Source organism: Ixodes scapularis, unplaced genomic scaffold (genome assembly GCF_016920785.2).
Source record: "Ixodes scapularis isolate PalLabHiFi unplaced genomic scaffold, ASM1692078v2 PGA_scaffold11__112_contigs__length_91849675, whole genome shotgun sequence".
Classification (NCBI taxonomy): Eukaryota; Metazoa; Arthropoda; class Arachnida; order Ixodida; family Ixodidae; genus Ixodes; species Ixodes scapularis.
Genome location: NW_024609837.1, coordinates 25,387,441 through 25,414,651, shown reverse-complemented (window position 1 = coordinate 25,414,651; position 27,211 = coordinate 25,387,441). Strand labels below are relative to the sequence as shown.

At 44.6% G+C, this 27,211-nt stretch overlaps 1 protein-coding gene across 1 annotated transcript in view; it reads left to right on the top strand.

The window, feature by feature from the left end:
• The window catches only part of LOC8031712 (serine/threonine-protein kinase ATR), a 56,524-nt gene that overhangs the window by 9,215 nt on the left and 20,098 nt on the right, over positions 1-27,211 (top strand). Inside the window, exons 11-28 of the mRNA XM_040215910.2 lie at positions 628-742; positions 861-929; positions 3,035-3,123; positions 3,831-3,963; positions 4,802-4,938; positions 8,497-8,608; positions 8,850-8,987; positions 10,963-11,124; positions 11,769-11,942; positions 15,603-15,708; positions 16,438-16,588; positions 17,308-17,401; positions 20,242-20,325; positions 20,612-20,727; positions 21,326-21,461; positions 23,500-23,642; positions 24,101-24,200; positions 25,701-25,823. Of these exons, the coding sequence (XP_040071844.2) occupies positions 628-742; positions 861-929; positions 3,035-3,123; positions 3,831-3,963; positions 4,802-4,938; positions 8,497-8,608; positions 8,850-8,987; positions 10,963-11,124; positions 11,769-11,942; positions 15,603-15,708; positions 16,438-16,588; positions 17,308-17,401; positions 20,242-20,325; positions 20,612-20,727; positions 21,326-21,461; positions 23,500-23,642; positions 24,101-24,200; positions 25,701-25,823 (2,182 nt within the window). The remainder of the gene's footprint in view (positions 1-627; positions 743-860; positions 930-3,034; positions 3,124-3,830; positions 3,964-4,801; positions 4,939-8,496; positions 8,609-8,849; positions 8,988-10,962; positions 11,125-11,768; positions 11,943-15,602; positions 15,709-16,437; positions 16,589-17,307; positions 17,402-20,241; positions 20,326-20,611; positions 20,728-21,325; positions 21,462-23,499; positions 23,643-24,100; positions 24,201-25,700; positions 25,824-27,211) is intronic.

The window sequence follows — 27,211 nt, the reverse complement described above, 5'->3', positions numbered from 1 at the left end:
TTGCGTTTGGCCACTTTCTATCGCCTTGAAAATCGCTTCCTTCTTTTCTAGCATTATGGTCAAGTACTTTTGCGCTTCTTAGCAACACTTTGCGGGGCGGAAGAACAGCTAGGCCCATGACATCCAAGGCAATGTAGCCCGAAAACAAAATTCACCAAGACGAGATGAGAGGCGCAAGTCCACGACTGCAGGATGGTGAATGAGCAAAGCAAAATGGTTACAATGGTGATGATAATGATGCACATAGAGAGAAAAAAAGCCATAGCATAGCGTCACCGTAGGTGACTCTATGCTACTGCTTTTGTCCTCTTTAAGTCGAGATTGGTTATAGCGAAGTCGGTTATAACGAAAAAGCGGTTACAGCGAAGCGATCACGATTTCCCATTCCCTTTTGCACTTCGTTAACCGAAGTCGATTATAATAAAATAGCGGATATAGCGAAGTGATTTCGGATTCCCGTTGACTTCGTCATAATTGGTCTAGACAGTATATGCGTCATGTTGAGTTTTCCCTTGAGCACCTATGGTCTCATTATGGCCATCAGCTGTTTGGGAAGCAATGAAACAAATTGATTCTTTAAGTCTTGTATTTGCAGGTTTATTTGCTGAAGCATTGTTTTCTTCCCAGGCAAGCAGGCCTAAGCGCCATTCTTGGCAGCTGCTTGCACGGAATTGCTCATGAAAACCTGGATGTTCGTCTGCTTGCATTGGGCAAACTGAAGAAGGTTCTCTCAGCTAATCAGGTAAAAACAATAGTCTTGATTGTGTGATTGCTTGACCCGTTAATGCATAGACTACCCTGATGGCTTTTGTTTCTTTGCTGTCGATTGAGTGATTGATTGATTGAAATTTTATTCTCAGAATGAACTGGCTGAACACCTCCTCACACGAGAATCTCTGGAGCCACTGGTTTCCAGGCTAGTGGTGCAGGTATGTTTGCAACCTATAGTTTTCATTTTGGGGGTTGAGGGTATGATTGCAATATGACTCCGATTGAATCTTGCCATGTTGTTGTCTAACTATAAATTGCACTTCCTAGGCTATTGCTTTCCATAGGCATTTTAAATTCCCTAGTATGATTGCCAGCTTTCAACTATAAAAAAAAATTGCAATCACTTTGTTCACGTCAGTTGTGTCTTGTCCTGTCTGACTTGTCTGAAGCCACTTTGTTATTTTTACTGCATTTTAGTTCAGTGTCCTCTGTTATAATTAGGGTTCGGAGTTTTCGGTTTAAACCGATAAAAACCGATAAAAGTACGCCGAATTTATTTTCGGAAATTCGGTTTTTACCGAAAAAGGTCAGTTTTTAGGTTCGGCATTTTTTTATTAAAACCGAAAAAAGTAGGTCGAATCAATTTTCTAAAATTCAGTTTTAACTGGAAAAGGTCACTTTGACCTTCCAGTCGTACCGCAGAGCCGTGGCGAAAACGTGGAACGACAGTGTCTATCGAAACGTGTCCGAATGTAGGGGATACACGGATGCCATCTCGACGTTTTGGAATAATGTGCGCATCATCGATCGGAACGTGAAGTCCGAAATGCCCAATAACTTCGCCATGTACGAGCGATTTCTCGAACTCGTTGTAAGGAAGACTGACTTGATGCAAGCTCTGCATGCTGTGTTGAGCTTCACAAAGTCGCACCGTCTCTCTTTCGGCGGTCACAATTGGTTGATTGGCCGATTTTGGCTCAGGCAGCGCTTCATCTCCTCAGCCTGCCAGTGTCCAGTGTTAGCGTTGAGAGGGCATTCCCGAAGCTCAGGGTCATATTAACAGGAAAGAAGGAGTGCGGATCAATGTGGAGAACCTGGGAACGTACATCTGGGTGTACTATTATAAGATAACATAATCCTGATGTACAGAAGGTGAATTCTATGTTTTTCGGGCATAGGCTTCATATCTGACCTGCTTGTGCTTCTCAGGTTTTTCCTTGTTTCTATTAGAGCTGCACACATTTGCCAAATAAAGTGTCCATTTCTTTTTCAATGTACCTGTGGCGTTATTCTTTGAGTGATCACAAATATCAGAGCTACAAGGATCATCCGATCCGGTGTCCGTTGGTTTTTATTTTATATTCACCGAAAAAAGCCGATAAACTTTTGTGGTCATAAATATACGCCGAAAAAAACCGAAAATTGAATTTTAAAATAAACACCGAAAAAAGTACGCCGAATTTCGAAAAAATAGAAACCGAAAACGCAGAACCCTAGTTATAATGTGCATTGCCTGTGCAATTTTTATTTAAATTTCTTTTTTATTTTTTTATTTTTGGGTGAATTTAGTTTCTGCTGGTGGGTCAGAGAAGCTCGCAGCTGAGGAAGGATCCACAACTTGAATTTGAATGTCAAAAGTTCTTTGGCTAGGTGTTGAGTATTTTGCGAAGCTCAGATAAAAGCGTGGCCACGAGGGCCAACACTGATTGGTTGACGGGTGGGAGAGGAGGAGTGAGGTGCTCGACGCTGATTGGTTTACAGGGAGGTCATGTGACCAGAGGGGTAGGCGAGAAGGAGTGAGTTAGGCAAGGAGGAGCTCGACCACCTGTGCGCACCGAGGGAGAGGAGCTCGCGAGTATGGAAGGCTCTAGAAGATCGGCCAGGTTTATCAGCTTGATTAGCAGTAGTATTGCTTTATTCTAGGAACAACTATCAAGTGTACACATGGTAAGCATTAAACTACCTGATGAAGAGTGCCTTGAACGTAGGCGTCTGGCAACTCTGAGTATTGCAAATCGTTTGTAATGCTAGAATGTTTCCTTGTACGCAACACTATTGCCTAGCAATTTGCCATCATTTTATGCTCCCATCAAGTGGTCACATTGATTGCTAGCTGCAAGAAAAGCAGCGAAAAATATTTACGATGAGGCAGTCGTGATGTGCCTGACATGGTACGGTAGTCCATCATACTCTCTTGTTTTGAAGTTGGGTTAATGGTGCTAATTATACGTCGTCTGTCTGTCTGCTTTGCCAGTTTCGGTGGCTTTTGTCATATGTTATAGTGAGCAATCAGTTCATCAGCTACCACATCATTGCATTCCAGTTGCTCAGTGGTTGCAGAGAAGCGGACTCCAAAGTTCACATTCTGCTGGCTGAATGCTTCGGCGAACTTGGCGCCATTGATCCTGGTCGGTAAGCACCGTTTTTTTTTTATCACACTTGACACGATGGCCCACGCCTTTAATTTTTCAATACTGTAAACTACTTTATTTTTCCTAGCCCAATATTTCGTGGATATTGCCGAGTGCACGTTTCGGTAGTTGTTTGCGGGCACAAAAGTTTGCGGTTTGGAATTGTATTCCATGTACTCTTTGCCATGGGGCAATATATTTGCGTGACAAATTTGTCGTGGAATTATATTTCGAATTGTGAAATTCCCAAAAATTATGTCCTCGCTAACATTAAATCGTTTACAGTACTCGATCAAGGTTTGGGAAGTTCACGCCTTTGGTTTCACCGTGTTTCGATTTGTCTGAGGCCTAAGTTCAAGTAAGGTCCAAGTTCAACCAAACTCCAAGCTCAACCATGTCGCAAGTCTAACTGAGTTCCAAGTTCACGATAAGCCTAAGTTCACCAAAGTCCCGGTTCGGCCAAGGTCCCGGTTCGATCAGATCTCAGTCCAACCAAATCAGTATGACTACGTACCAGTTAGACCGAAGTCCCAGTGTCACCTAAACGTCCACTGGTAGCGAAGTTTCAGACTTCTTACTGCACTGGAAGCTTCATTTCGTCGTAATTCGCTGTTTAATCTTGAATGAAAAAATCTTGCAAGTCCTGCAATGGTTGCTTCTTGGAGCTTGGAAGCTTATTGCGTGATGTGTATGTGTGTTTGAATGCAGGCTTGAGCTGAAGGCCCTCTCGACTGGCGAAGCGGTTGTGGTGCACACGGGCATAGACGACGAGAACTTTGCATACGACCTCCTTCAGCGACTCTGCCGGTCCTACCTGGCAGCGGAAGACAGCAGGGTTCAGGTGCGTCGGAAATCGTCTTGGCAGTTGTAGGCACACAGGTGACGTGTGCGGTGGGTTCAAAAAACGAGGTTATCAATTAACAGTATTGCTTATTTCATAGGTTAGTTATTTTGAAAACGAGTAAACCCATCTTGGTGTGTCGTGTCATTTGCCGGTAGTCCTCTATTGTACGATTTGCTATATTGTTACTAGTAATTCATAACAGTATCATTTGTGCACTGTATTCATTGACAGCTTAAGAAGCGTAGGGCATGGCAAGTTTTGAGCATCTTATTAGTGCTCTGTAACCAGCGAGATTTTAGCATCAGCCAATGCGAACACCAAAGAATGAATCGCTAACCAGGAAGGGTGAACACAATAGCCTACGCCATGGGTCTCAAACATGCTGCACGCGACTCTGGGATGCCGCCCAGAGAGTCGCAGCATTTCTATCGCCTCTTGTTTTGTGTGTTTTTTTGTCCAAAATGTTGATCTAATGTTGTGTGCCCTTGACATTTCGGGGGTGAGGTGTCTGGCCCCCACACTCAAATGAGTTTGAGACCCCTGGCCTACTCCATGAATTTCTTAAGCTATTAGTGATACTGTAGTAAGTATATCCTTTTAACATATACATGCATGATATTCGTACATCCTACGTAACTTGTCCAGTGAAATTTGCTATTCTGCTTTCTGACTCTTGATAGGAGTGTCGCCTGTCTGCCCAGAGAGAAGTCTCTTATTTTTCGTACATAATCATAATTATTTTTTAATAGTTTAGAAGGGGCAGTGATAATCCCGTGGCACTGTTTAGGTCCTCATTAACGAGTGTGGCTTGTTCTGTTGCAAAACGATCGTCCAGGACTGTTCATCGTATGCCATCCAAGAGGTGCTCAAGATCTACAACTGCAGTGACAGCCAGTCCAAATCGGGGCAGAGCCTGTGGAAGCGGTTTTCATCCGACGTCCAGGAGCTCTTCACACCAATGCTCAGCTCGAGGTACTGAGGAGACTGGACTTTGGATGCGTTCACGTTACTTATGGAAATTAATGAGGCATAGGTAGCAGAACTGGGCTATGCTCACAGCCTACATGCAACTGCATGAAACGGTCACTTAGTAAACTTGCTTGTTATGTGCGTTATATGCATACCTCGGCAAAGCTCACTCATGAGCGCCCTCACCATCACAGGTGAGGTGAGGGTGAGTGAGTGAGTTTCTGAACCAAGAAAATTCATGACTGTGAGGGTGAGTGAGGACTGTGAGGACTGTGAGTGTGTGAGGGGTATGAGTGCTTGAGGACTGTGAGTGCATGAGGGCCATGAGTGCATGAGGGGCATGAAGGTGAGTGAAGGGCTGAAGGTGAGAGTGACTGAGGATAAGGGAGAGTGAGGGGCTGAGGGTGAGTGTAGCTGTGAGGGTGAGTGAGGGCCTTAGGTGAGTGTGGCTGTGAGAGTGAAGGTGAGTGAGGGCGACCTAAAATGCTGACCTCTGGTTATAAGTGAGGCGACATTGGCACAAAGTGGGCCTTGTTGAACATTTAAAATGGTTCTGGCTTGTGATGACAATCCAGAACTTACTCAGCTGCCATGCTACAGTGGAACCTCTATTATGCGTCCCCGGTTTATGCGACATCCCGCATTTTACGACGAATTTGCCGGGTCCCGACGAACCCCCCACATAAATAGTGTATTAAAAGTTTGGTTTACATGACACGTGAGTCCTACGCGTCCCGCATCATAAGACGTTCCGGCGGGAAACGCACGACGAATTCAATGGCTGCATGAGGAGGCGGGCAGCGGCTCGGCAGTGCATAAGAGTTCTGTGTGCCGTTTCAGAGGGTAAGAAAACATGCCGCCGGCGACCAAAGTCAGCCGCAGCGCCGGGAGGGAGCGAGAGACAGCGCTTTCTATTCTCCCCGGGTTCTGAAATGCCCTGGCGTTTTCGCGTTGTGTCCTTGCTCCGCTCATCCCATCATTTTCTCATCTCTTGTTTACCCTCACTCTCCTCTGCGCTCCACTGTCTCCATCTCGTTGCTCCTCCCAGGATTGAGCACACTTCCGCTGGTTCCCGCTGCTCCAGCTTTCGGAAAGCGTGAAAAGCGACAAGGATCCCGTCGTCGCGATTGTGCACGCCAGTGAACGATGTCTCGCAAACGGGTACCTTTGTCAAAGAACAGCAGATTATTAACTTGGACATCATTTAAAACCTCCGCTTGTCTTTTTTTGGTGCAAAGCGGATAACTGTATGCGTAAATATAGTTTTTTCGGATGATACGACTCGTGGATTATACAACGATTTCGCGCGGTCCCGCAAAAGTCATAAAATCGAGGTTCCACTGTGATGGGTGTTCCTTGAAATGAAAAAGTTTTACTCCTGCATGCCTAATAAAATAGTAGAAGCATTTTTTGTAAAGTTGTATACAGTTGACTCTCATTAATTCAAACTTGCTGATAATTCAAACTAACATGCAGGTCCCATCCTGTGCACCTCTATGGGAGGAAACTCCTGATACAGTGTAGACCGCATATAACGTATGTCGCGGGAGTCGCGAAAATCCGCACTATAAGCGGTACCGCGTTATAACCAAAACATCTATTTTTCAGGCCAAAATACATGCCATGAGACAACTTACCTTTGTAAAAGAATTTATTTTATGTTAGATGAAAAATAAAGCTTAGTCTGAGGAAAGTCTTTATTTCACCAGACTAGTACAGTTCTGTCTCAAGTGTGTCACACATTTTGAAAGAAATTAGCGGCTTTTGCCTGGCGCAGCCTTTTAACGGCGTCGCGGGTTGCGGACGGACGTTGCGAGCGTTCAGGATTGCTAACCCTAATCACTTTTCTCCGGAGATGAAAACGCGTGAAAATTCGCATCCTTCATACGGTACGCGCCAGTAATACCTTGAACTTGAGCACACGCATGAAATGCGCCAAATAAGAAATCCGGGCGATGTACTGTAGTCGAAGTAAACAAACACGACGACACGGGCGTTTCTGCCGTCTCGAGAGCGCCGCCACGACATCGCCGCACGAGTAGGTGAATCTTCCCTTCTGGTACGTGCTGGGTTATCATAGCGACACACAACGAAAATTCACAGTCAAGGATAGCGCTTTTACGCAGAACGATGAGATGAACTCCGTCTACGACGACGATCACAACCGACACCATGTTTGCGGAGAAGCAGCCGGCCCGCGACCGGCACGCAACGCGCGCGAACACTTCTCCTCGATCTGCGATTGGTCTGTCGGTGCGGTTGTTTGTTTCTTTGTTTCCAACGCAGCGGAGGGACGCACGCACGTGTCGTGCGTCCCTCTGTCGCTACGGCGACTGAAGCCTCTCTCTTCGCTTCTCCCCACTTCTTCGAGCAACATCCTCGCCCCGCGCCGTCAGCGCCGTTATCTAGTGTCGCACAGGGAAGCGTGCCCGCTGCTCCGGTCGTCGGCGCGGTCGGCGGGCTGTGCCAAAAACCGCACTATAGCCGGTATTTCCCTTCGCGCGCCTGCATTTTAAGCGGTATGTAAATACATGGAGTTCTATGGGAGGCGAACCGGTGGTTTAAAAAAACCGCGTTATACCCGGTCCTGCACTATAAGCGGTTACGTTGTAAGTGGTCTATACTGTAATTCAAACTTTGCTTAATTCAAACAAATTTTCGGTCCCCCTCAAGTTTGAATTAATGAGATTCGACTGTACTCTGTTTCACAATAACTTGGTGAACTCTGGAGGCTGTTGGCCTCCGCATCCCAAAAAGAGCGTCGGGGCAAATCACGCGATAACTCTCCACGGTCGGGGTCACGGAGGCCTAGTTACCGCCACAGCAACAGCGCCGTACGCGACAAAAAGTAGTTCTACGTTTATTTTTCTTTTAACGGCAATGGAACTCGCACAATTCCATCTCTATCGAGAACATATGAAACATAAGGACTAAATATCGACGAATTTATGAGTTTTCCATATCTGCTCCCCGATTTTTTTCTTGTAGCGCCGTGGCTGTTGGTGATTGCAGCTGTGTAATCGACTGCTTCCGCTCACAACATCGCCCTAGCCTTAGTACTCGCCACAGATAGGCGGGTAAATTGAGTGTATTGTCTCATGAACTGTTCCCGAAGAGCTCGCTACCCTGGCGAACGGCAATGTTGCAGTGGTGGACGTTCATCTGAAGTTGGTTAATTTCGCAGCAGACTGCTCTTGGTCAGCAGACGACAGCCGTTTCCTTAACGCAGTGACACACGCGCTCCCGTGACGTGATGATACGTGCCTCGCTTCAATGCTCTTGTTGGGTCGCGGGGGCTCTAGCCTCCACAGTTTGTCAAGTTATTGTGAAACTAAGTATATGCAAAGTGTGTTATAGGCATATTTACTTCTTCAAATGTTTTGGACGTGTGCAGCTTTTGGCTCCCTGGTTGTAGCTTCCTTGGAATTAAAAGCTAGATTGAGGAGCAGCAGTGACTTCTAGAAAACTGTCTGTACTTGCATGGAACGTTCTGATTACGAGCTTTGCATCGATACGGTGCAGAAATCAAGAAGTTGTAGCCCTTCCTTTGCTCCCCTGCAGATACAAGGCCAACAGTGTTTCCGAGAAGTACCCCCACCCTTTGTTTGGGAGTGCCTACGGACCAAACTTCCGTGACTGGCTTGCAAACTGGACCCTCGACCTCTTGGACAAGGTAGCGTATGCTTGTAGCAGCACCGCAATAGCTGAAAAGAATGACGGTACAATTGAAGGTTGGTTCTGTGCATTAGTAGTAATTCAGAATCTTCTACCCCACATTGCTTGTTGCTCTTATGACTGAAAGATTTTACTATTGTTAATTAAGCAATACAGCCTTTGTAAGTTCAAGTAGGTGCTTGGTGTTTTCATTTTATAGTCAAGTCACTTATTGATGTTTTTTGTGTTTTTTTTTTCAGGTGAAAGAGAAGACTGCGGTGGATGTCTTTCGAGCGTGCTCACTAGTGCTCAAGAATGACTCAAGCCTGGCCCTCTTCCTTCTGCCCCGAGTTCTTGTCTGCGCGCTGGCGGATTCTGACCAGGCCGGCCGTGAGGAGGTGATTTCATTGTCCTTCAGTTTTCTTTCAATTCGTGGTTTGCTCTTATTGTTATTGAATTCATTAACTGCACTTCTTTTTCTTCAATTGATGGACTGAATGTAGTGCAAGTTAAGTTAAGAATGTGTGCATCTAGTTTGTTCACTGTTGTAACCGTTAATTAGCTTTCATTCACGTAGAAATGCCCCATGCATGTTGTTACCACCAGGATTGTATAAATTACTCCAAAAATGTGCCTAGGATAAAATTGCAGTTGGTAGTGTTCAAATGTACCTTGTGCCAGTGTTTCGTGCAAGAACGCCATGTCCCTGACATTTCATTCCCACGGCAATTGGGTGTTTACTTTCCAATTTGCCTGGGATGAAATGTTCATATCAGGAAATACTTGGACTGCAGTTTTTTTCTATCTAGAGTGTTGTGCAGATAAGAGCCTTTACCCATTTGCTGATGATACCAGAAACATACTTGTGGGAAAGTACCTTATAGCTATAGTAGTGTCTATAAAAAGACTGATATATACATTGTGTGAATACAGATTATAGAGAAGCACACTTGATGTATGATTGGGTGCTGACATGGTCATTTGAGGTAGTACTGATATTGTGAAGATACTGATACAGTCGGGCCCAATTATATCACACCCGGGTATTTTGAATTATTTGTATCGAACAGTCCAAACATCCCCTTGAAAATCACATGTAATAGTGTAAGAGCGTTGTTTTTCTCTATTGAACTCCCATGGCAAGGGCACTCGATATAGCGAATTAAGCATGGCCGCCCCTCACTTCTCTCAGGGTCGGATTGCCCCAGTGGGGGCTCTCGTTGCAGGGCTGGCAGAGGGGCTGGCAGACTGCCAAGCCAGCATATGCGCACAGGGATACGCAACAAAACAGCAATTGTAAAAAAAAAAAAAAAAAAAAAATGTGGAGGTTGGCAAAAGCAAGGGGAAGGGTACATGCCACGCGCTTAGGGAGGGCAGGGAATGCCCGCTGTTGGAACAGCAGCGTGCGCTCTTTCCTCGAGCACTGCTGTCGCTGGGTGACTCCTTAGCCCCAAAATAAAATAAGCAAAAAAAGAAAAAAAAAGTCTTTGTCAAGTTGAGTGTGTCGACAACAATGGTTGAGCAATCGCTTTTTGAATGCCTTACCCTTGTTTACCTTTTTCTTCCGCCGTTTTTTGCTTTGCCTGTTTTTCCTTTTTTTGCTTGCCTGAATTTAGTGAGGTTTCTTTTTTGTTGCTTGCTTAACTTTATTCTATGAATCGAGTTTTTTTTTTTATGCAGCTCGCTTTTTTCGTTCTTTTATTTCATTTTATTATTTTGTGTTTTGTTGTTGGCACTGTGTGGAGGTCGTGGCCCAGCGTAAACGATTGCAAACAACATCGCGTAAATGCGGCGGTGTTTGTGATCTCAACCAACTAAGCTCTACTGCATTAGGAGCTCTTAGAAACTCTATTTACTAAGGTCCCGTTTGTCGCGGCCTTCGGTAGTAGCAGAGACGCGCAGAAATTTCAACTGGAGCTTAAGTTAACATATTTTTGTATATCAAATTATCGATATATCGAACTATTTTACAATCCCGTTTGAATTCAATATATCCGGGTTCGACTTTGGTATATTGAATATATTTTCCTCGAACAACTTGGCTTTCTCATAGAAGATAGTTTGTGACATGTTAAGAGTGCTAAACATTTTATGTAATATACAATTACAGTTATCTTTTGTCAGTTACAATATATGTGTGTGTATAAAAATTTTTTTTATCAAACATAACTAAAGCAAACAACAGTTTGCAATACATTTGTATCTCAGGCACAGGAAGAGTACCTAATTACTGATTGGCAGCTGCTTGTGCCTACATTTGTATCTTTGGCACGGGAAGAGTACCTATGGCAGCTGCTTGTGCCTAGGTAGGTACTCTACGTCCCTGAGTACCCCCTGTGGTAAACGCTTGCATCTTCTGTTCCGTCTCGCCAGGTGATGCTGGAGGTGCTTACGGTGCTCCGGCACTGCGAGCAGACGGACGCCTCTGGACTTCACCACCTCAGTGCCCAGACAGTGTTCTCCATGCTGGACTACCTTGCAGTGAGGGCCAAAAAGTTCCGGAGTACGACGAGTGCCGGTCCGTCGTCTGTTGGCTATGGTTTGTTGCAGAGAATTTAGCATCTACTAGGTCTGTAAGAAAAAATTAAACCCATATTTTTTTTTTTTTTTTTTTGTCCTGCATAAATAAACTGTACATCGCAGAAAGCTGGAACTCCGTGCGTGTGATAAAAGGCAAAAGAGAAAAATGAATTTTCTCTACGAGTTGACACCTACCTAAGCTTAATAGTATTCGTTAAACCAGGAATTGGCATTGCGAATGCCTGTTGTGTCTATATCCGCAAAAAAAAAAATGCAGCAAGAAAGAAAACAATATTGTATTTCTTACTAACAAGTGCTTTTTTCAAGAGGAGACTTTTAAGATAATTGTTATAAAAGAACCGTTGTGTCCTACTTCCTACTTCAACTCTAATTTAGGAGACAAAATTATCTTTAGATGTTGTATGTAGTGCATATATTGATGCAGGGTTATTCACTGCAAAGGGCTACTGCTCATTAAACTCGCTTGCGCTAGCCCCCTGATTGTCTCATTTTTTCTGCACTGTAGCAGATTAGCAATGCATGTTTCCTACGGAAAACGCTAGATTGTTTGTTTTTTTCAAGCAGCTTTCTGACGACTGGTTGGAATGACCTCCTTTTGTGTGGGCAGCAGCGTTTGGTGATGAGATGGTTGTGTGTGTTCAGAGACACTTGTGCTGGGGGAGGAGGAGGCAGTCTTCACACGGAGCATCCCTCAAGACCTCCTGGCTAGGGTCTCCTTCAACTGTCAGGCCTACACACGCTCCTTGCTTCACCTAGAGACTTACCTGCACCAGCATCCAGCCAGCTTGCAGGAGCACCTAAGATTCCTCCAGGTGATTTAGTATGAGCCAAACCTTGAAACTTCAAGCAACAAAGGAGAGCTGTTCCTGTTGTTGGAAGTTCCACCTATCAGAAAACAAGAAAACCACTTTGGAGATATTAATGAGTATTTAGCCAAGCTTAATTTTTGCAGAAGTTTTACTTATTCTTCTTGAAGAGATTCTACTGCATTTGTGTAATGCATTTTTTTCGTACCCAGTTATTTGTAAACTTTCTGGCATCTAGCATGTTGACGTTCAAAGCTTGTCCGAGGCTGAAATTTCACGCCAGTCTGCTAATCTTCAGAGGATTGTGATAAACTTTGATGTCTGTGTCTTATTGCACATCACCCTAATACAGCATTCCGGTAAATAACCTTCAACATTGGTAAATAACCTTCAACAATGTACAACACCTTCATCTGGTGTTGTACATTGTCATCAATGCCGACACAGCCTGTCTCTGCTTGTTCAGGTTTATTAGGGGCGAAGCTCCTTAGGGTCTAGCCCTGTCCGTCCGGCGTCCGTGCTCACGACTATCTTGTTGGTGCTCGTGCTCGTGATCGTGATCGTGCTCGTGAGCTCACATGCTCGTGTAGAGCAAACAATGAAAAATGGTGAAAAAAAAAAAAAAAGTTTGCGCAGTCAACAGGATTTGAACCTGTGTGGGAAAACCCCAATGGATTTCTAGTCCATCGCCTTAACCACTCGGCCATGACTGTGGGACGAGTAGTAACTCAAAAGCTGGGGATGTCATGGATGAAACGTTGCATGTAGCCGCTCAACGTCTATACAGGAGAGGGCACTGCGGTCAAATGCATATATAATTGCGTTAAGCTTTGCATGCATTGACTCAATGTTTATACATAGACGAGAGGGCGCTGTGGTCAAATGCTCAAATGCGTATATAACCACATTCCATACCACACATTCTCTTTCTGACATGGATGAAAACGAACGAAATGCACAGCTGCTACGCAGACAAGCACCACCAGAGCTTCGCCCCATTCAACATCGTTCACCACGTGGAGATGCGGTCAAGTTTTTTGTACGCCGTGTGGCACAGCCAGTGTGAACATTACGTCAACACTTTTGCATTTTTCACAGGTGGGGCATTGACGCAAGTTTGTGCTAACGACGTCGTGTTGCATTCAGTTGTGCTGCATTTAGCGTTAATTACAGTCATGTCTCGTTATTATGGACGCCTCCGTTCCCCAGAAAAATCGTCCATAATGTGAATCGTCCATAATAACGAATCAAGGTCAAAAACACAAACATTAGGTAATAATTGTTAAAAAAAAGCATTGTTTATTTCGCAAAGAACGAGGAGATATGAGTTTGCACTGACGCTTTCGATCCCACTTTAGTGTCCAAAAAGCGCAACACTTCGGCCACTTGAAGTGCACGTTCTCCGTCCCCCTGCTGCTCAAGGTAGGCGATCGCTGTCTCCAAGCCACGGCGAGCTTCACATCGAGTAACGGTTGGTCTCTCTTCTTCATCGTCTGTTTCTGTCGGCGCAAAGTTTTCGACAAGTTGATGGCCCTGTTGAGCGGATTCACCGACAAGCTCCATGATCTGCTCGTCGCTCATAGGCTCCCAGCTGTTAGTCTCTTCGTCTATGTCCAAGAATGCCGATGCCTCTTCATCTGGGTTTTTCTCCCCGAGTTGTCGAAGAGCTTCACGAAGGGCCGCGAGCGGAAGTTCATCCATCGGATCCTCCACCTACATAGCAGAGCTGTTAACAAGAATACCTGCGTGACGCCAGCAGTTCACAATGGTTTGAGGCCTCACCGCGTCCCACGCCCTCTTCAGCTTTTGAAGGCACCACCTCAAGTCAACAGTTTGCGGTTTGTTGTCTTCCGCGCAAGCGATGTAGTGCCGCACAAGTTCACCTCTGTAGTGTGCCTTAACCGCGCGAATAATTCCTGCGTCCAAGGGCTGTATTTTGTCAGTCATGTTGGGTGGAAAGAACTTCAAGGTAAGGTTTTCATAGTCCGCACAAACAGAATGGCATGATGCGTTATCAACCAACAAAACAGCCCTCCTCTTCTCAGCCTTCAAGAAGCGGTCGAATTTTGCCGAGAAGATTTCAAATATCTTTCCTGTTATCCATGCTTCCTTGTTGCAATTGTAAGAGCAATACATGTTCGGGTCAAATGTCTTTCCAAAACATCGTGGTCGCTCCGCTTTTGCCACGACAATGGGCTTCCACTTGTGGGTGCCGCTCGCGTTGCACAAGAATCCCACCGTGATTCTCTCTTTGCTTCGCTTGTTTCCAGCCACAGGTTCAGATGCCAGAGTCGAAGATGGGCCCAACTTGTAAAAAAAACCAGTCTCGTCGAAGTTGTAAATATCATCTGGAGAATACTGAGCAAGAAATTCCGCAAGCTGTTTCCGAGCACTGGCAACGGCGGCTGTATCCACGCTTCCACTCTCTCCATGAATACTGTGGCTTGAAATTCCATGCCTTCTCTTAAACCTGCTGAGCCAACCCCTTGAGTAGTTCAGGTCATGAATGTCTGCATAAAGACGTGAAGATTGCAGACATTAAAATAAAACCACTGAAGAGAGAACAGAAACAGTTATTTTAACGTAGATGCGTAATTGCACAAGAACGAGCAACTAGAAAAATCATTAGAAGAAACAACATTTTTGGGGAGGAATGCGTAACATTTTGAGAAAACATTTTCAAACTCGGTGCTTAAAAAGATACGCTCAGAACTCACTTACCCATCGTTGTGCCGAACTGCTTCGCCTTTTCTTGCAGCATCTCGTCGCTGACGGCGGCCCCTCTGGAGCGCATTTCCGCAAACCAGATGTTGACGGCCTCCTCCAACTTCTCAAACTTTGGGGGTCGCTGCCGGCAGGAACTGGAGCTGGCTGTGGGAACGCTCATCCATTTCTTTGATTCTTTTAGAATTGCGTGGACTGTCGATTTTCCGAGATCAACGCCAAGGTTTTTTCCACTCCACTCTTTCACGTAGTGAACAGACGCTGAAGGCTTTTCAATTTTGAATTTGCATATCTCTTTTTTCAGCTGAGCAGAAAGCTCTGTCCGTTTACGCTTAACACCTGCCATCGTCTCCACCTCCGAAATGACCGGAGGAGCGTCCAGCCCTGCCTCTTGCCTCTTATGCACAACGAATGTGATTCATCACGTATGCCAACCCGGAAGGAGATGGCATACGTTTAAGCTTAAAAGACAAGAAACAAACAAACAAAAAAAAAAAACGACCACCTTCAGGCGCGCAGCTCTTATCTCAAGGGCGGAGGACAATAGTGAATTCCGGGTACAAACTGTGACCTCTACGATTCACTAACCTTTTCTTCTGTCGGGTATGTGGACTCGCCTTCAAAGTAACCAGGCGGGGAACAAAAAGGCAATGGTGAATTCCGAGTAGTACACACTGGGGTCACTAATATTTTTTTTTCGTGGACACGTGTCCATATTAACGAGACAAAAATGCCTGTATTTTCCCGTTTCGTCCCCAAAATAGCCGTCCATAGTCCGGACTGCGGGTTTCTGTATTAACGGGGCAGAATTGCATGGCGGGAGACCGGTCGCCGAAAATTTCGTCCATATTGCGGGGTGTCCCGATTAACGGGGTCCATATTAACGAGACATGACTGTATTAAAATATTTTACAATTATATTGTGCTTGTTTCTGTTTGCAGAAAATCTATGTGGCCTTGGACGAGCCAGACGGCATTGCTGGCGTGGCAGCAGTTCGCAACGGCCGTGCTTCCCTCGAAGATCAGATCGTGGAGCATCAGGCCATGGGTGAGTGAGCCTCTTGTCACACAATCACCTGAGACAGTCACATAACCACCTTTTGAGTTGTGATGCTGGTTGCACATCGTTATCTTTTGGATGAACCTCTTTTCAGCGAATGCGACTGTGGTGTTTGATTTCTTTGGATGTCTTACCTAACCTCCCCTAAATAGGATGACTTTCTTTTTAATGGATGCAGCCCTTGCATCTCGGGGATGTTGGTACTATTGTTGGTTTGAACCTGCAGACAATTTTTCCGCAGTCTTTAGTAGCCCACGTGTTTGGGGATTGTTGGGTGTTAAAACGATTGTTTTATCGCAGAATGTGTTCTAGGGCTGGTTTTTAAGCCTAGAGCCTCACAAAATGTGGAAAAGAAAATAGGATAACCTGGCTAGTTGTCTTTACAAAAAACCCCACTCAGCAGCCTGATTATAGCTGCTATATATATGCTTGTGTTCTCACAAATATTTGTTGTTTTAATAGTGGAAGGAGCTCTAAATAAGGTGAACCGTCCGTTTCTACAGATTTCATTTGTAGGGTTAGGATACATTTAAATTTCCCTCTGGCATCTTCTGGATTACCACGTACAAACAATGTTAAATGTCGTTCTTGCCATCTCCTTTGCCCTCCGCCTTGTAGTTCCAATACTCACCCTCCAGAGAACCCTAGTTTTTAAAACGATGGTTTAGGAGTTAGTTGTTTGACCTTGGGTTTGAGCATGTGACCTTGGGCTTGCAGGCAAGCTGCAGGATGCCCTTGCCTGCTACGAGCGTGCACTGCGGCTGGAGCTACCCCAGGCGTCCCGCCATCAGGGACTGCTTAGCTGCCTGCTTGGTCTGGATCAGCCCAGTACGGCGCTGACCCATGCGTCTGGACTGCTGGCTCAGAGGTATCGTCAATGGACACGCCTCCCTTCTCGATTTACCTTGACCAACTTTTAGGAGGGCCTTCAGATTGCATTTGGCTTTAGCTTTTGCCTTGGTTAGCTGCATGCCATACACTAACTTAGACACTTTTTTATTTGGAGCAGATTTAGTGAAACTGCTCATGTCCCAAACACCCTTTCTTCTCCTATAAAATGTTTCAACTTTAGAAGGTATCTGATGTCTTGAGATGTTTTTAGTGTTAGCTTTAAATGTGTCTTGTTTTTTTTTAGCTATTTACTTTTATAAGCCTTTCTGTATATAGTGCGAGACTGTTAGCACAAACAAATAAGCACCTTTTTTTTTAGATTATTTTTTTTAGAATGAGAAGGCTGGTCATTGAAGCTAACAGTGTGTTATAAAGTGCTCATTTGAGGCACTAACCTAAACTGTTGAATTCGCTGTGAACCTTCAACATGGAATGCAAAAAACTGCCAATGTCCTTTTCGTGCCAATAATGTCGTGCAGTCTACATTGCCTGTGTCCCACGCTGCGTGTGGTTTGAAAAAAAGTACAATATTAGTAGAGGAACCGGGTGTGGCTTCCCATTTCATTATCAGTGATTGTTTTTTTTTTTGTTTTTTTTGCAAATCTACGCTTCTGTTTTTTTTTTTTTTTGTTTTTTTGTGAATGGTTTTGCATTAAATAGGCAGACATTTCTTAATGTTTCTGGCGATTTCTGCAGGAGCGACTGGCTTCGAGACATCAACGAGTACCGTGTAGAAGCGGCTTGGCGACTGAGCAGTTGGGATTCGCTCAACGAGTTCCTCCAGGCACAGGCGAGTTTGCTTCTCAAAAACATACCTCACAGTTTGTTTGGAGTCGCTTTATTTTTAGCCTTAATGTAGCATTCACTTTATACTGCTTGCCATTTTACATTGACAGTCTGGTTTCGTTTGGGGGTTTAAATAATGACTGTAAGCTGGGACCCCCCCCCTTTCCTCAGTTAACGCCGTAACATCCCTAGTCGCCGCCTGAAATTCATTAAAAAAAAAGCGGGTGGGCCACGTTTCACCGGGTAAGTGCAAGTTTAGAAAAAGCTATAAGAACGCCCATTTTTCTGTACGTATCTAGCATGGCTGCGCAGGAGGTACATTAAAAGTGGACGAGCAAACAGAAGGAAAGAAACTCTCCCTCAGTTTCTTTTCTCCATTTGAGAAAGAAAGAGACCCTTGTCCTTCCTGCGTGAAGTAGCTCAAAAACCCACTCCTGTGGGAAGAGGAGAAGGAAAGAGAGCGAGAGTGAATGGCAAGAAGGAAACGTGGAATCAGTTTTCTGCCCGGCAGAAGACAATTCTGCAGGTCGGCCTTGAAACCTTTAATCTCAAATTAGTTTAATTGTTTCACACAAGAAATGCTTATGAAAGAATGTTGTACTATTGTGAAGTCCATTGCTTGCACATGCACAATGAAACCTGTCAGTCGGCACGCAGCGCGAGCGCTTGTTCCTTGAAAGCGCGTTTCTAGCACCACTATCTTCTCATCGTAATTAAAAAAAAAAAAGGTCAGCAAGAAAATATTAAAACCAACCAGGGGCAACGAGCGAGTGAGCAAAACAAGCGATGCTGGGGAAGTGGGAGAGCCGTCGATCATACTTTGGTGTCGGGCCAAATTGGACACCTTGTGCAACTTTCTTGTTTGCTGCACGCATGCGTCCGTCCGTGCGTGGTTTGCTATCGACGCGGATTGAAACGGCATCGCTGCACGGCGTGGACTGCACCACGAACACGGAGCTCGAAACGGGACGCTATACAAGCCTCTGTGTGCGGCGTTCCCGCAAATCTTCATTTTCCCGTCGGCTTTGTCTCAAACATTGCACAACCTTAGCAAGTGTGGTCGCAACATTCTGGGAGAATATATCTGCGGTGACCCTATTTTGACGGAGACGGACTTTGACCTTACACTCCGCGGTTACGTTCAAGGATATGGGTGTTCGCTGAAACTCGCGGTGCCTGAATGGGTTGCTGCTTGTGTTATCTTTTCAAATTTTTTTTTTTTTTTAATAAACTTTGTGAGCACTACAAAGTTTTATTATGTTATCTCCATTGTTTTCCTTTCGCACGTATGTACTCAGATTTCGGAGTCGCGGAAACCGGGGAGGAAATGCGTAAACAAAGTGAAGTGTCTTTCCCTCCTTCATTTTACTTTGTTACGGACGTCCTCAAACTGTAAGGTCCGCGGCCATGTTATTCGGGTAGGATGTATGTTTGCGGATCGCAGAGTCCTTGTTGGGGCATTTGTAGGGCCAGGCGATCACTGTGTTTTTTTTTTTTTTTTTTGGAAATCGATATTTGCCCGAAAAGTGGGATGGGTGATGTCTTGGGTAGGGGCAATGTCTCGGGATATTGCCACACGTGTCTCTGAGCAAGCGCTCCCGTGGCCGAATGGTTATCGGGCTTGACTCCTATGCAAAGGGGTCAAGGTTCGATGCCTGGGAGTGGAAGCACCTTTTGTTATTTTTGTAAATGTCGCGTCCTGGTAAATTTGAGAACCTTGTGGCTTGTTTGAGGACCGAATGTCACGAATGACAATTGACAAGGTGACGAACAAATGAAGAAATCTAAATGTTTGATGCGGCGAACTTGTGCCCAATACAAAATAGAAGAAGGCTAGCGTCGCAGGCGTCGATGTCGGCGAAACGGCAGGATCGGGCACTGGGGTGACACTGACTCCGGCTTGCCACGCGGAGCCCCTTGTGTTCACGCGTGGGCTTCTGGAACAGTTGGCGAAGAACATTCGGTCCTCGAACAAGCAAGAGGGTTCTCGAATTTACCAGAAAGCGACATTTACAGAAATAACAAAAATGTCAGTTTTCAGGCTTCGAACCTCGGCCTTTTTGCTTGGGAGTCAAGCACAATAACCATTCGGCTACGGGCGCGCTTGTTCGGAGACGTGCATAACAATATTACGGCAAGCCTCTTTCTTCAAATTCACAAATCGCACAACTCTTCTCTGATTCGACCGATTTCCTTTATTCTTCTAAATTTCAGCGATGGTGAGAAAACGTTTTCTTGTGGGAAACAATAAAAGTATGAAAACTTAGTTTTAAGCAAATCATTTGAGCACTCAGTAAAAAATAAGACTATGAAATCCAAGAATTTTTCCAAGACCAGTTTGATTGAACCTTCTTTATTTTCGGTCTAACTTTAAAGTAATCACTTCTTTCGTTTAAATGCTATGTGACTTGACAAACATTCTCATATGGGATGCATTGGAAGCGCACAGCTGACACATACTATGATAAGGCCTACCTGGGTTGAAAAAACTAAGATAGTTGAAAAAAATGTTTTGTTCCTGTCAGGTCCTTCCTCACTCCATTTGAGTTAGATAACTTTGGTTTCTTTCAATAAAGTGTAAAAACATCCGCAAAAAAAAAGTTCTTTTAAAGGAACACTATATCAACTAAATAAATATCTCGCTTGATGCTGGAGGACAAGTAAGGAAATAGTATAGTGCAGCATGCTCAAATTGACCCGCAAATGCCCCTCTTATTCAATGGCTCTGCACAGCTCAGAATGATTCGGTTGTAAAAGTTTCCCCCATTAGTTTAAGGGTTTAGTAGAACATTTCGTCAGGTACGGTGAAGCTCGCTCAACGATTGGTGTACCTTTTGTGCCCAGGAGAATGTCCCTCAAGACTCTGGGAACAACTGGAGCAGTTGGGGTGTTGCCACTGGAAGGATCCTTCTCGCTGCCCACAACCTGGTGAGCACTTGAAACTATACTCAGCACCAACCGGCTACGTTGTCAAGACCAGCTTAGTTTCTGCAGTGCTCCAACACAGTCAAAGCTACGCTTGTGTAGTGTCTGTGAACACTGATGCACAGTGGGGTGTGTATGGTTCACACCTATGCCTCAGTGCATGATTCGGGTATGCTAACATGGTGCCTAGACTGGGAAAACGCTTTGAACCCCGGGAATTACGATCTGCCAGTGCGTCCCGTCTCCCGACAGCGGTTGTCGTACTGATAGTGTCCCTTGCACATTGCAGCACGAGCAGTCGTTTGTGGAGAGCTTGGCGCAGGCTCGCAGTCACCAGACGAGCCCTCTGGCAGCGGCAGCCATGGAGCAAGAGGCGTACCAAAGGGGATACCATTATGTTCTCAGGTAGCTCTTTGAATCTTTGAACCCCCCCTCTGTAATGCCCAAAAGGGTCCTTGGGGTAAATGAATAAATGAAAAGAATGGATGCATTGCTGTAGGAATCTGTGCTCCCCGACACTCTGTTTTCTAATTCTAGTTCTAGTCACGAAAGACTGTGTTTTTCTTTTGTTTGTTTCTCACAGCATTTTCCTGGAAGCAGCAAGTAAAGCACAAAAAGAGACATGGCCAGTCTTGACATTAACACCTCAGTAGTATATGCAACATTATAATACATAGAATGCCAAAGGAGGGATACAGACAGAAACCAAGTAAGAGTAAAATGGCAGACACGAGTAAAGTAAAAGTAAAATGGCACATAAAAGTTACCATTTTTTGTGTAAAAAACATTATGATGGTACACTTGTTATTTCATTGTTTAGTGAGCCCAAATGGCTTTTAAGATAAATGAACATAATAAGGTAAGGTAACGAGACGAGACGAGGTAAGATAATATAAAATAAGAATAAAATGGCACATACAACTCATCATTTTTTGTTTAAAGAACATTATGATATTGTTTCATGAATGTTTAAATTTTAAAAATGACGAAATTGGATTTTCAGGCTCCACATCCTGACAGAGGTGGAGAAAGGTTTTGGCGTCCTTCTGAACCTAGATGCGAGCAGTGACAAGGAGGAAAAGCAGACGGCAGTGACATCTCTTCTAGACGTCTGGAAGTCTCGCAAGAGCCTGGTTCAGGTGTGGTACCGTAAAAACTGCATCTATCTTAGGGTGGAGCTCCCTTTTGCAGGAACAATTGTCACATATCTGTGGTGCAAAAAATTATGCCTCTCAAAGATGACATAACAACTTGCTGCCCTGTCGTGTCCTCACCATGCATTGTTCTTTCGACATGTTTGCAAATTTTGTTCTTGTAACGGATGCTCCTCAGACACATGCTTGTGATATGTCCTTACGACGCACTGCTCTCATAACACACTGTTCTTGTGACAGACTGTGCTCATAACAGACTGTCCTTTTGATGCTGTTTTTGCAACACATTGTTCTTGTGACACAGTGATTTTGTGATGTGATGTTCCTGTGACATGCTTTCCTCTATGGCTCGCCATTCTCAGTACAAATTACCCTATTTACAGGATTGTAAATCAACCCCCATATTGCACGTCAGCAAAAAAAGAAAAGAACTTTCAGTTTTTCTACTTTGGCGAAGAAGGAAGACCAGCGAAGCTGTACTATGGTGGGAATGAAGTAATGGCCGGCCGCAAGTTGGCAAGCTAAAGTGGAAAGGCTGGAAAGGTTGCCGCCATCGCTAATAGATGGCGGTAGCTGTCCAGAGTTTTGTGCCGAGATTTGTTTACCCACGGACACGATACTGGGGAAACGAGCCCTAAACGACTCCGCCGTAAAAAAATCTTCAGAGGCACACTTTACGGCGAATGCGCGAGAGCGGCAGGGTACCTCTTTCGAAAGCCCAGCCTCCAGCACGCCATCGATGCCTTCTGGCGTGCTTTGGCTGTGCATGGACGCGCGAGGCGCATGAGGTTCCCAGGCGCTATCGAAACTAGGAAGTTCACGCTGGAGGCGGGACAACTAAGGCTGCTCCCTCTTGTTCTCACTCTGTCCGCGACTAGAGACTACGATTCGTCCGCACTGGTGCTGTTGTTCGCGTCGTCATCACTGCTACGTTCTCAAAGCACGTCATTGGCGTCGTCCAGCGAAATCTCGCACTTGGCAAATGACAGCATCAACCGCATTCTTCTGCACTTGCTCAGCGATCGCGTTGCACGTCACGGGTAGGAACCGATTGTGCACTTCTGCGGCGTTTGTTGCAAGCCTGGCCTCTTAATTCCGGAAGGCATTTCAACCTATCCAGACTTTGGCCCACCGAAGCCTCTTCGTTTGCCGTCGCAGTTAAGATCCCGCGCCGTTGCAGACTACTGTAGCACCACCCGCTCTGCCGAGTCAAACTTGTGTCCAACAGCGCAGTTTTTGTTTCTTCTGGGTGAACAATGACTATAAACGAGCACCGAAAACCTAAACTGCCCGGATCAGCGTGTCAATACAAAAAAACATAGTTGGCCCTCCAGCATGATCTCGACACTCTATCAAACGATGTGCCACCGTGAATAGTACGAAAAACTGCGAAAAGAAGCCATGGGGAGTGAGACACGAGGCTTTTCTACTGGCACTTCCTGAGTGGCTCTTACATGAAGTGCCGCCATCCCCGGGAGTCGGATGCACCATGCGCTGTTCTCCGCCATACATTCAAGCTAATTTGCGAATTGCTATCAATAATACTCGTTTGCGCAAAAAAAAAAAACAAAAAAAAACTTTGTAAAATGAGCGCACAGAATAGCGCAATGCCACCAGTACAGCCAGCTGAACTCGTCGAGGTCTTCTTGATATCACTATCGTTTCGTTTTTGTCGGCGGTGGGATGCTTTGGTTCGATTAAAAGTCAAACCTCCCTTTTCAGATTTTCAAAAATTGAAAAATGGGTCGATCTACACTCTTGTAAATAGGGTATGCTCATGACACTGCCTTTGTGACTCCAGTCCTTGTGACATGCTGTCTCTTGGCACATCAGTCCCATAACATATTTCTGTTTATGACTTGTGATCAGTGCAAGACACTATCCTCGTGACTCGTTTTGGTGGTTTATTGTTCTCATGGTACGTTTTTATGCCCTACACTCCCTTGTGGTATGGTGTAATAGTACTCCGGAATGACATTACATTTCTAGCACTGTGCCGAATGACAGTGTTGTGTCATTTCAGTGCTCTCCACTCTTCATGGAGCCCCTTCTGAATGTCCGGAGGGCATTATTGACCATTGCAAGGGACAAGCATCATGACCTGGAGGACCTCTTGCAGACAGAGCTGGCCAAATGTTGGCTGCAAAGTGCCAAGCTTGCCAGGAAGTGAGTTGGACTGTTTTCTTTCTACAACTACACTTTTGGCGAGAGTGATGGGAAATCATTTATTTTGAAGGAGACTATGGGTGAATGAGTAATGGCTTGCTCATTGCAAACGTCTTGTCTAACGATCAAATTTTGTACAACTTGAGGGTTCGCTTTTAGGATGCTCTTATTATGGTGCAATAGCGTCTGTGTACCAGTAAAAACAATTTACAACAGAAAAAATCTGGAGCTACTAAATGTGAAAATTTTATATTTTGTGTAAATGGACTTCACTAAATAGTAGTGGGATTCGACTGGATTTGTATTGGTGCCGATTCCCGAACAGATCAACGGACTAGCAACAGCTTTGTTTGGTTCGGCTGAATTTTGGTTGGACATTTGGTTGTTCATTGCGGCAGTGTCCTCGCATTAAAGCTCTCTTTGTTTCTGTCTCGTTTCATTTTCATAACATAACAAAGGACGGGACACCTGCAGCAGGCCTACAGCTGCTTGCTCGAGACAGAAATCTGCGACTTGCCGGACGTGTTTCTCGAGAAAGCCAAGTGGCTCTGGGCCAAGGTGAGGGAAATAAAGCAATGTTTAGGATTTATTGCACTCAAATGTCCTAGGTTGGCATATAAACCCTTTGATTGCCGGCATATTTTTTCCCGCACGCCGAACACAAATTTTGGCCTCGGTAACACTGTGGCATGCTCTGCAAAGAATATTAATTTATTGAAGATACAATGTTTCATGGGAAAAAAGTTTATTGATCTCTGAGTGCTTCCAACCTACGACATTTTTCTCGCGTTACACTTTCCGAGACACGGTACCACGCAGTGGCACCTTGACTTTGCACTCCAAGGTCACTATTTTGAGTGGACTCTTTCTGCCATTTTTTCTTCGGAACTGTAACTTTCGTGTTTTTACGGTCGTCAAATACAGAGTTTGTCAGTATTTTCTAGATCTCGGTGTTCGCCATGAATCGCAAGGTCGAACTACATAGACTCACCGTTCCGTAACAGTGGGAGAGCGTACCGAAACAGAGGTCGCCTAAAAGGCTCTTTTACGTGCCATAGAAAAGTGACACAATAACATAAAATATTGCTTTCTACACCTGCTCATACGTAGCGCTACACATAAAAAAAAAAAAAAAGAAATTGACAGCCCAGCTGGGAGTATTAGGGAGAAAACCGAAACTGAAGCCACATGGGTGTGCACAATAACATAAAATATTGCTTTCTACACTTGCTCATACGTAGCGCTACACATAAAAAAAAAAAAAAAAGAAATTGACAGCCCAGCTGGGAGTATTAGGGAGAAAACCGAAACTGAAGCCACATGGGTGTGCACAATAACATAAAATATTGCTTTCTACACCTGCTCATACGTGGCGCTACACATAAAAAAAAAAAAAAAAAAAAATTGACAGCCCAGTTGGAAGTATTAGGGAGAAAACCGAAACTGAAGCCACATGGGTGTGCGTCCCAGTATACGCGAGAATGGCACTCAAGGGGTTAAAGAAAAACTAAAACACTTCTTGAAAAAAAAAAAAAAAAGAGTTGGAGGGGGATTTTGGCATATTTTTATTCCGTAAATCTTAATATCACGTTTGTTTTCCCCATAGATGTAACTAAACGTGAGAAAACACTAAAAACCTCTGGCCAGTCGTGGCGTCATACTAAGATCTTTGGGCCGCCAAGCGCGTGTTGCTCGTGGGGGCAGCGCTTGCTATCGTAAGCTTGTCAGGTGTATTTTTCTGCACCGATGCCAATCATGACGTCTATTTGTGACCTTTTTCGAAATAGCAAGAGTGCGCGTGCATAGCTTTGACAGGTGCTGAAGATGCGCGAGAGCAGGGATTCCGAAAACTCCTGGTATGATGCCACGCCCCAGGAAGGAGGGGCTTCGGCGGTACTTTAAAAATTAATTTCTGCAGCTTCCGTGCACCAAACTGAAAAATAATCTCGTTATTTGTGATCCTGGAGGCCGAATGAAGACGATTGAGGTGTTTTTCCTCAAATACAGAACCGCTTCAGTTTCCGTTTAAGGTGACTGTTCTCTTTCGTGGTGGTGCAGGGTGAGCGGGAGCATGCCCTCAACGAGCTTCAGAGGGGCATAGGACGCCACTTCTCCAACCTGACGCCGAATTGCAGCGGCGACCTGACCACAAGTCCCGAAGACCGCTACGTTTGTGCAAAGGCAAGTCGAGCGTGCGAGCCAATACTGGCGTCGAAAGTTGTCGCCTAATGTCTCGTCATTCGAGTGTGAGTCGTGCTCTTTCGCTGGAGGTTTCTTTCTTGCCATTTGAATGTGGGAAGAGCATGAAGATGAGCCTTTAAGATAAGGGGGGACGAGGGTCTTTAAACAACAAAAAATTACAAAATTGTTTTGAATTTTTCAAAAATCACAATTTTGAAACCTTATTCAGAGTGGAGGGCGTGCTGATATGGATAATATTAATCATGGGAAGAACACAAAACACAAGGACGGACAAGACGATTTCCCAACTGGCAGCAGACGTTTATGGCTCGAGTATCTCTCCACAAAATATGATTGCTCATTTCAAGGAGAGACTTGAGAGTGATTTGCTCTACTTCTTTCTTTTTCGTCCAGTACCAATACCTAACGGGGGTTTTGACACTGTTCTCCTAAATGGATATCGGGCAACTTGCATCATTGTTTTCTGCAATAATTGAATTGCACCCTAAAGCTTTACTTATTGCCTACACTCGATAGGTAAAAAGTAATTAGCAGCCACTGAAGGTAATTATTGTCCCATTTATTTTATTTTCAGAATTTGGATTTTTTTTTATATTAAATAACACTACTTTATAAAGATTCCGTTAGCTTTAAGCTGTGGAAATCACAATATGCGGTTAGAAGGAAAGATTTTCAGCAAGATATTACCCTAATGACTTGTAAGAAATCAAGGCCCGTTCACGCACTTGCAACCTCTTAGAACCGAGTCCCTTGGAACCTCTTAAATCTCTTACGACGAGAGGACACACTGGCGCCATCTATTGGGTAGCAGTGTAAACTTGGTGGCCTGGCATATTTTCTATTTCTCTCGCGCATTATCCTTTCTTTCTTGGCTCAAAAAACTTTTGTCAACATTATAAACGAGCCTTTCTCCTAGGTATTACGCACATTTGACCTCGGAAATCCTGCAAAACCTTCGCTCTTGCGAAATGCAGTTTCAGGGTCATTGCATAGATGGCGCCAGAATGCCATTGTGTTCCCTTGTCCTAAGAAATTTTAAGAGGTTCTGTAGGTCTCGTCTTTTTCGGTTGTACTCGGTTGAAATTGTACACTGCAAAAAAAGTTTATTTTGAAAAATGCCATATTTACATCCACCAACATCTAGAGAGTGTTCCCAGAAAGTTTCATTAGTTTACACTGCATAGTTAATTTTTTATAAATTATTTTCGGTCCACCAAAGAAAAGATAGGGGTCAGAGCACTTTGAACACATATTTTATATTTTTGTACCACTTTTTCGCATAAATTTCACTTTAGGAAAACTGTCGTTCGGTAATGAAACAAAAGGAAAGACTCACTCATTTTTTTTTAACTGGAATTTTGTTAGCA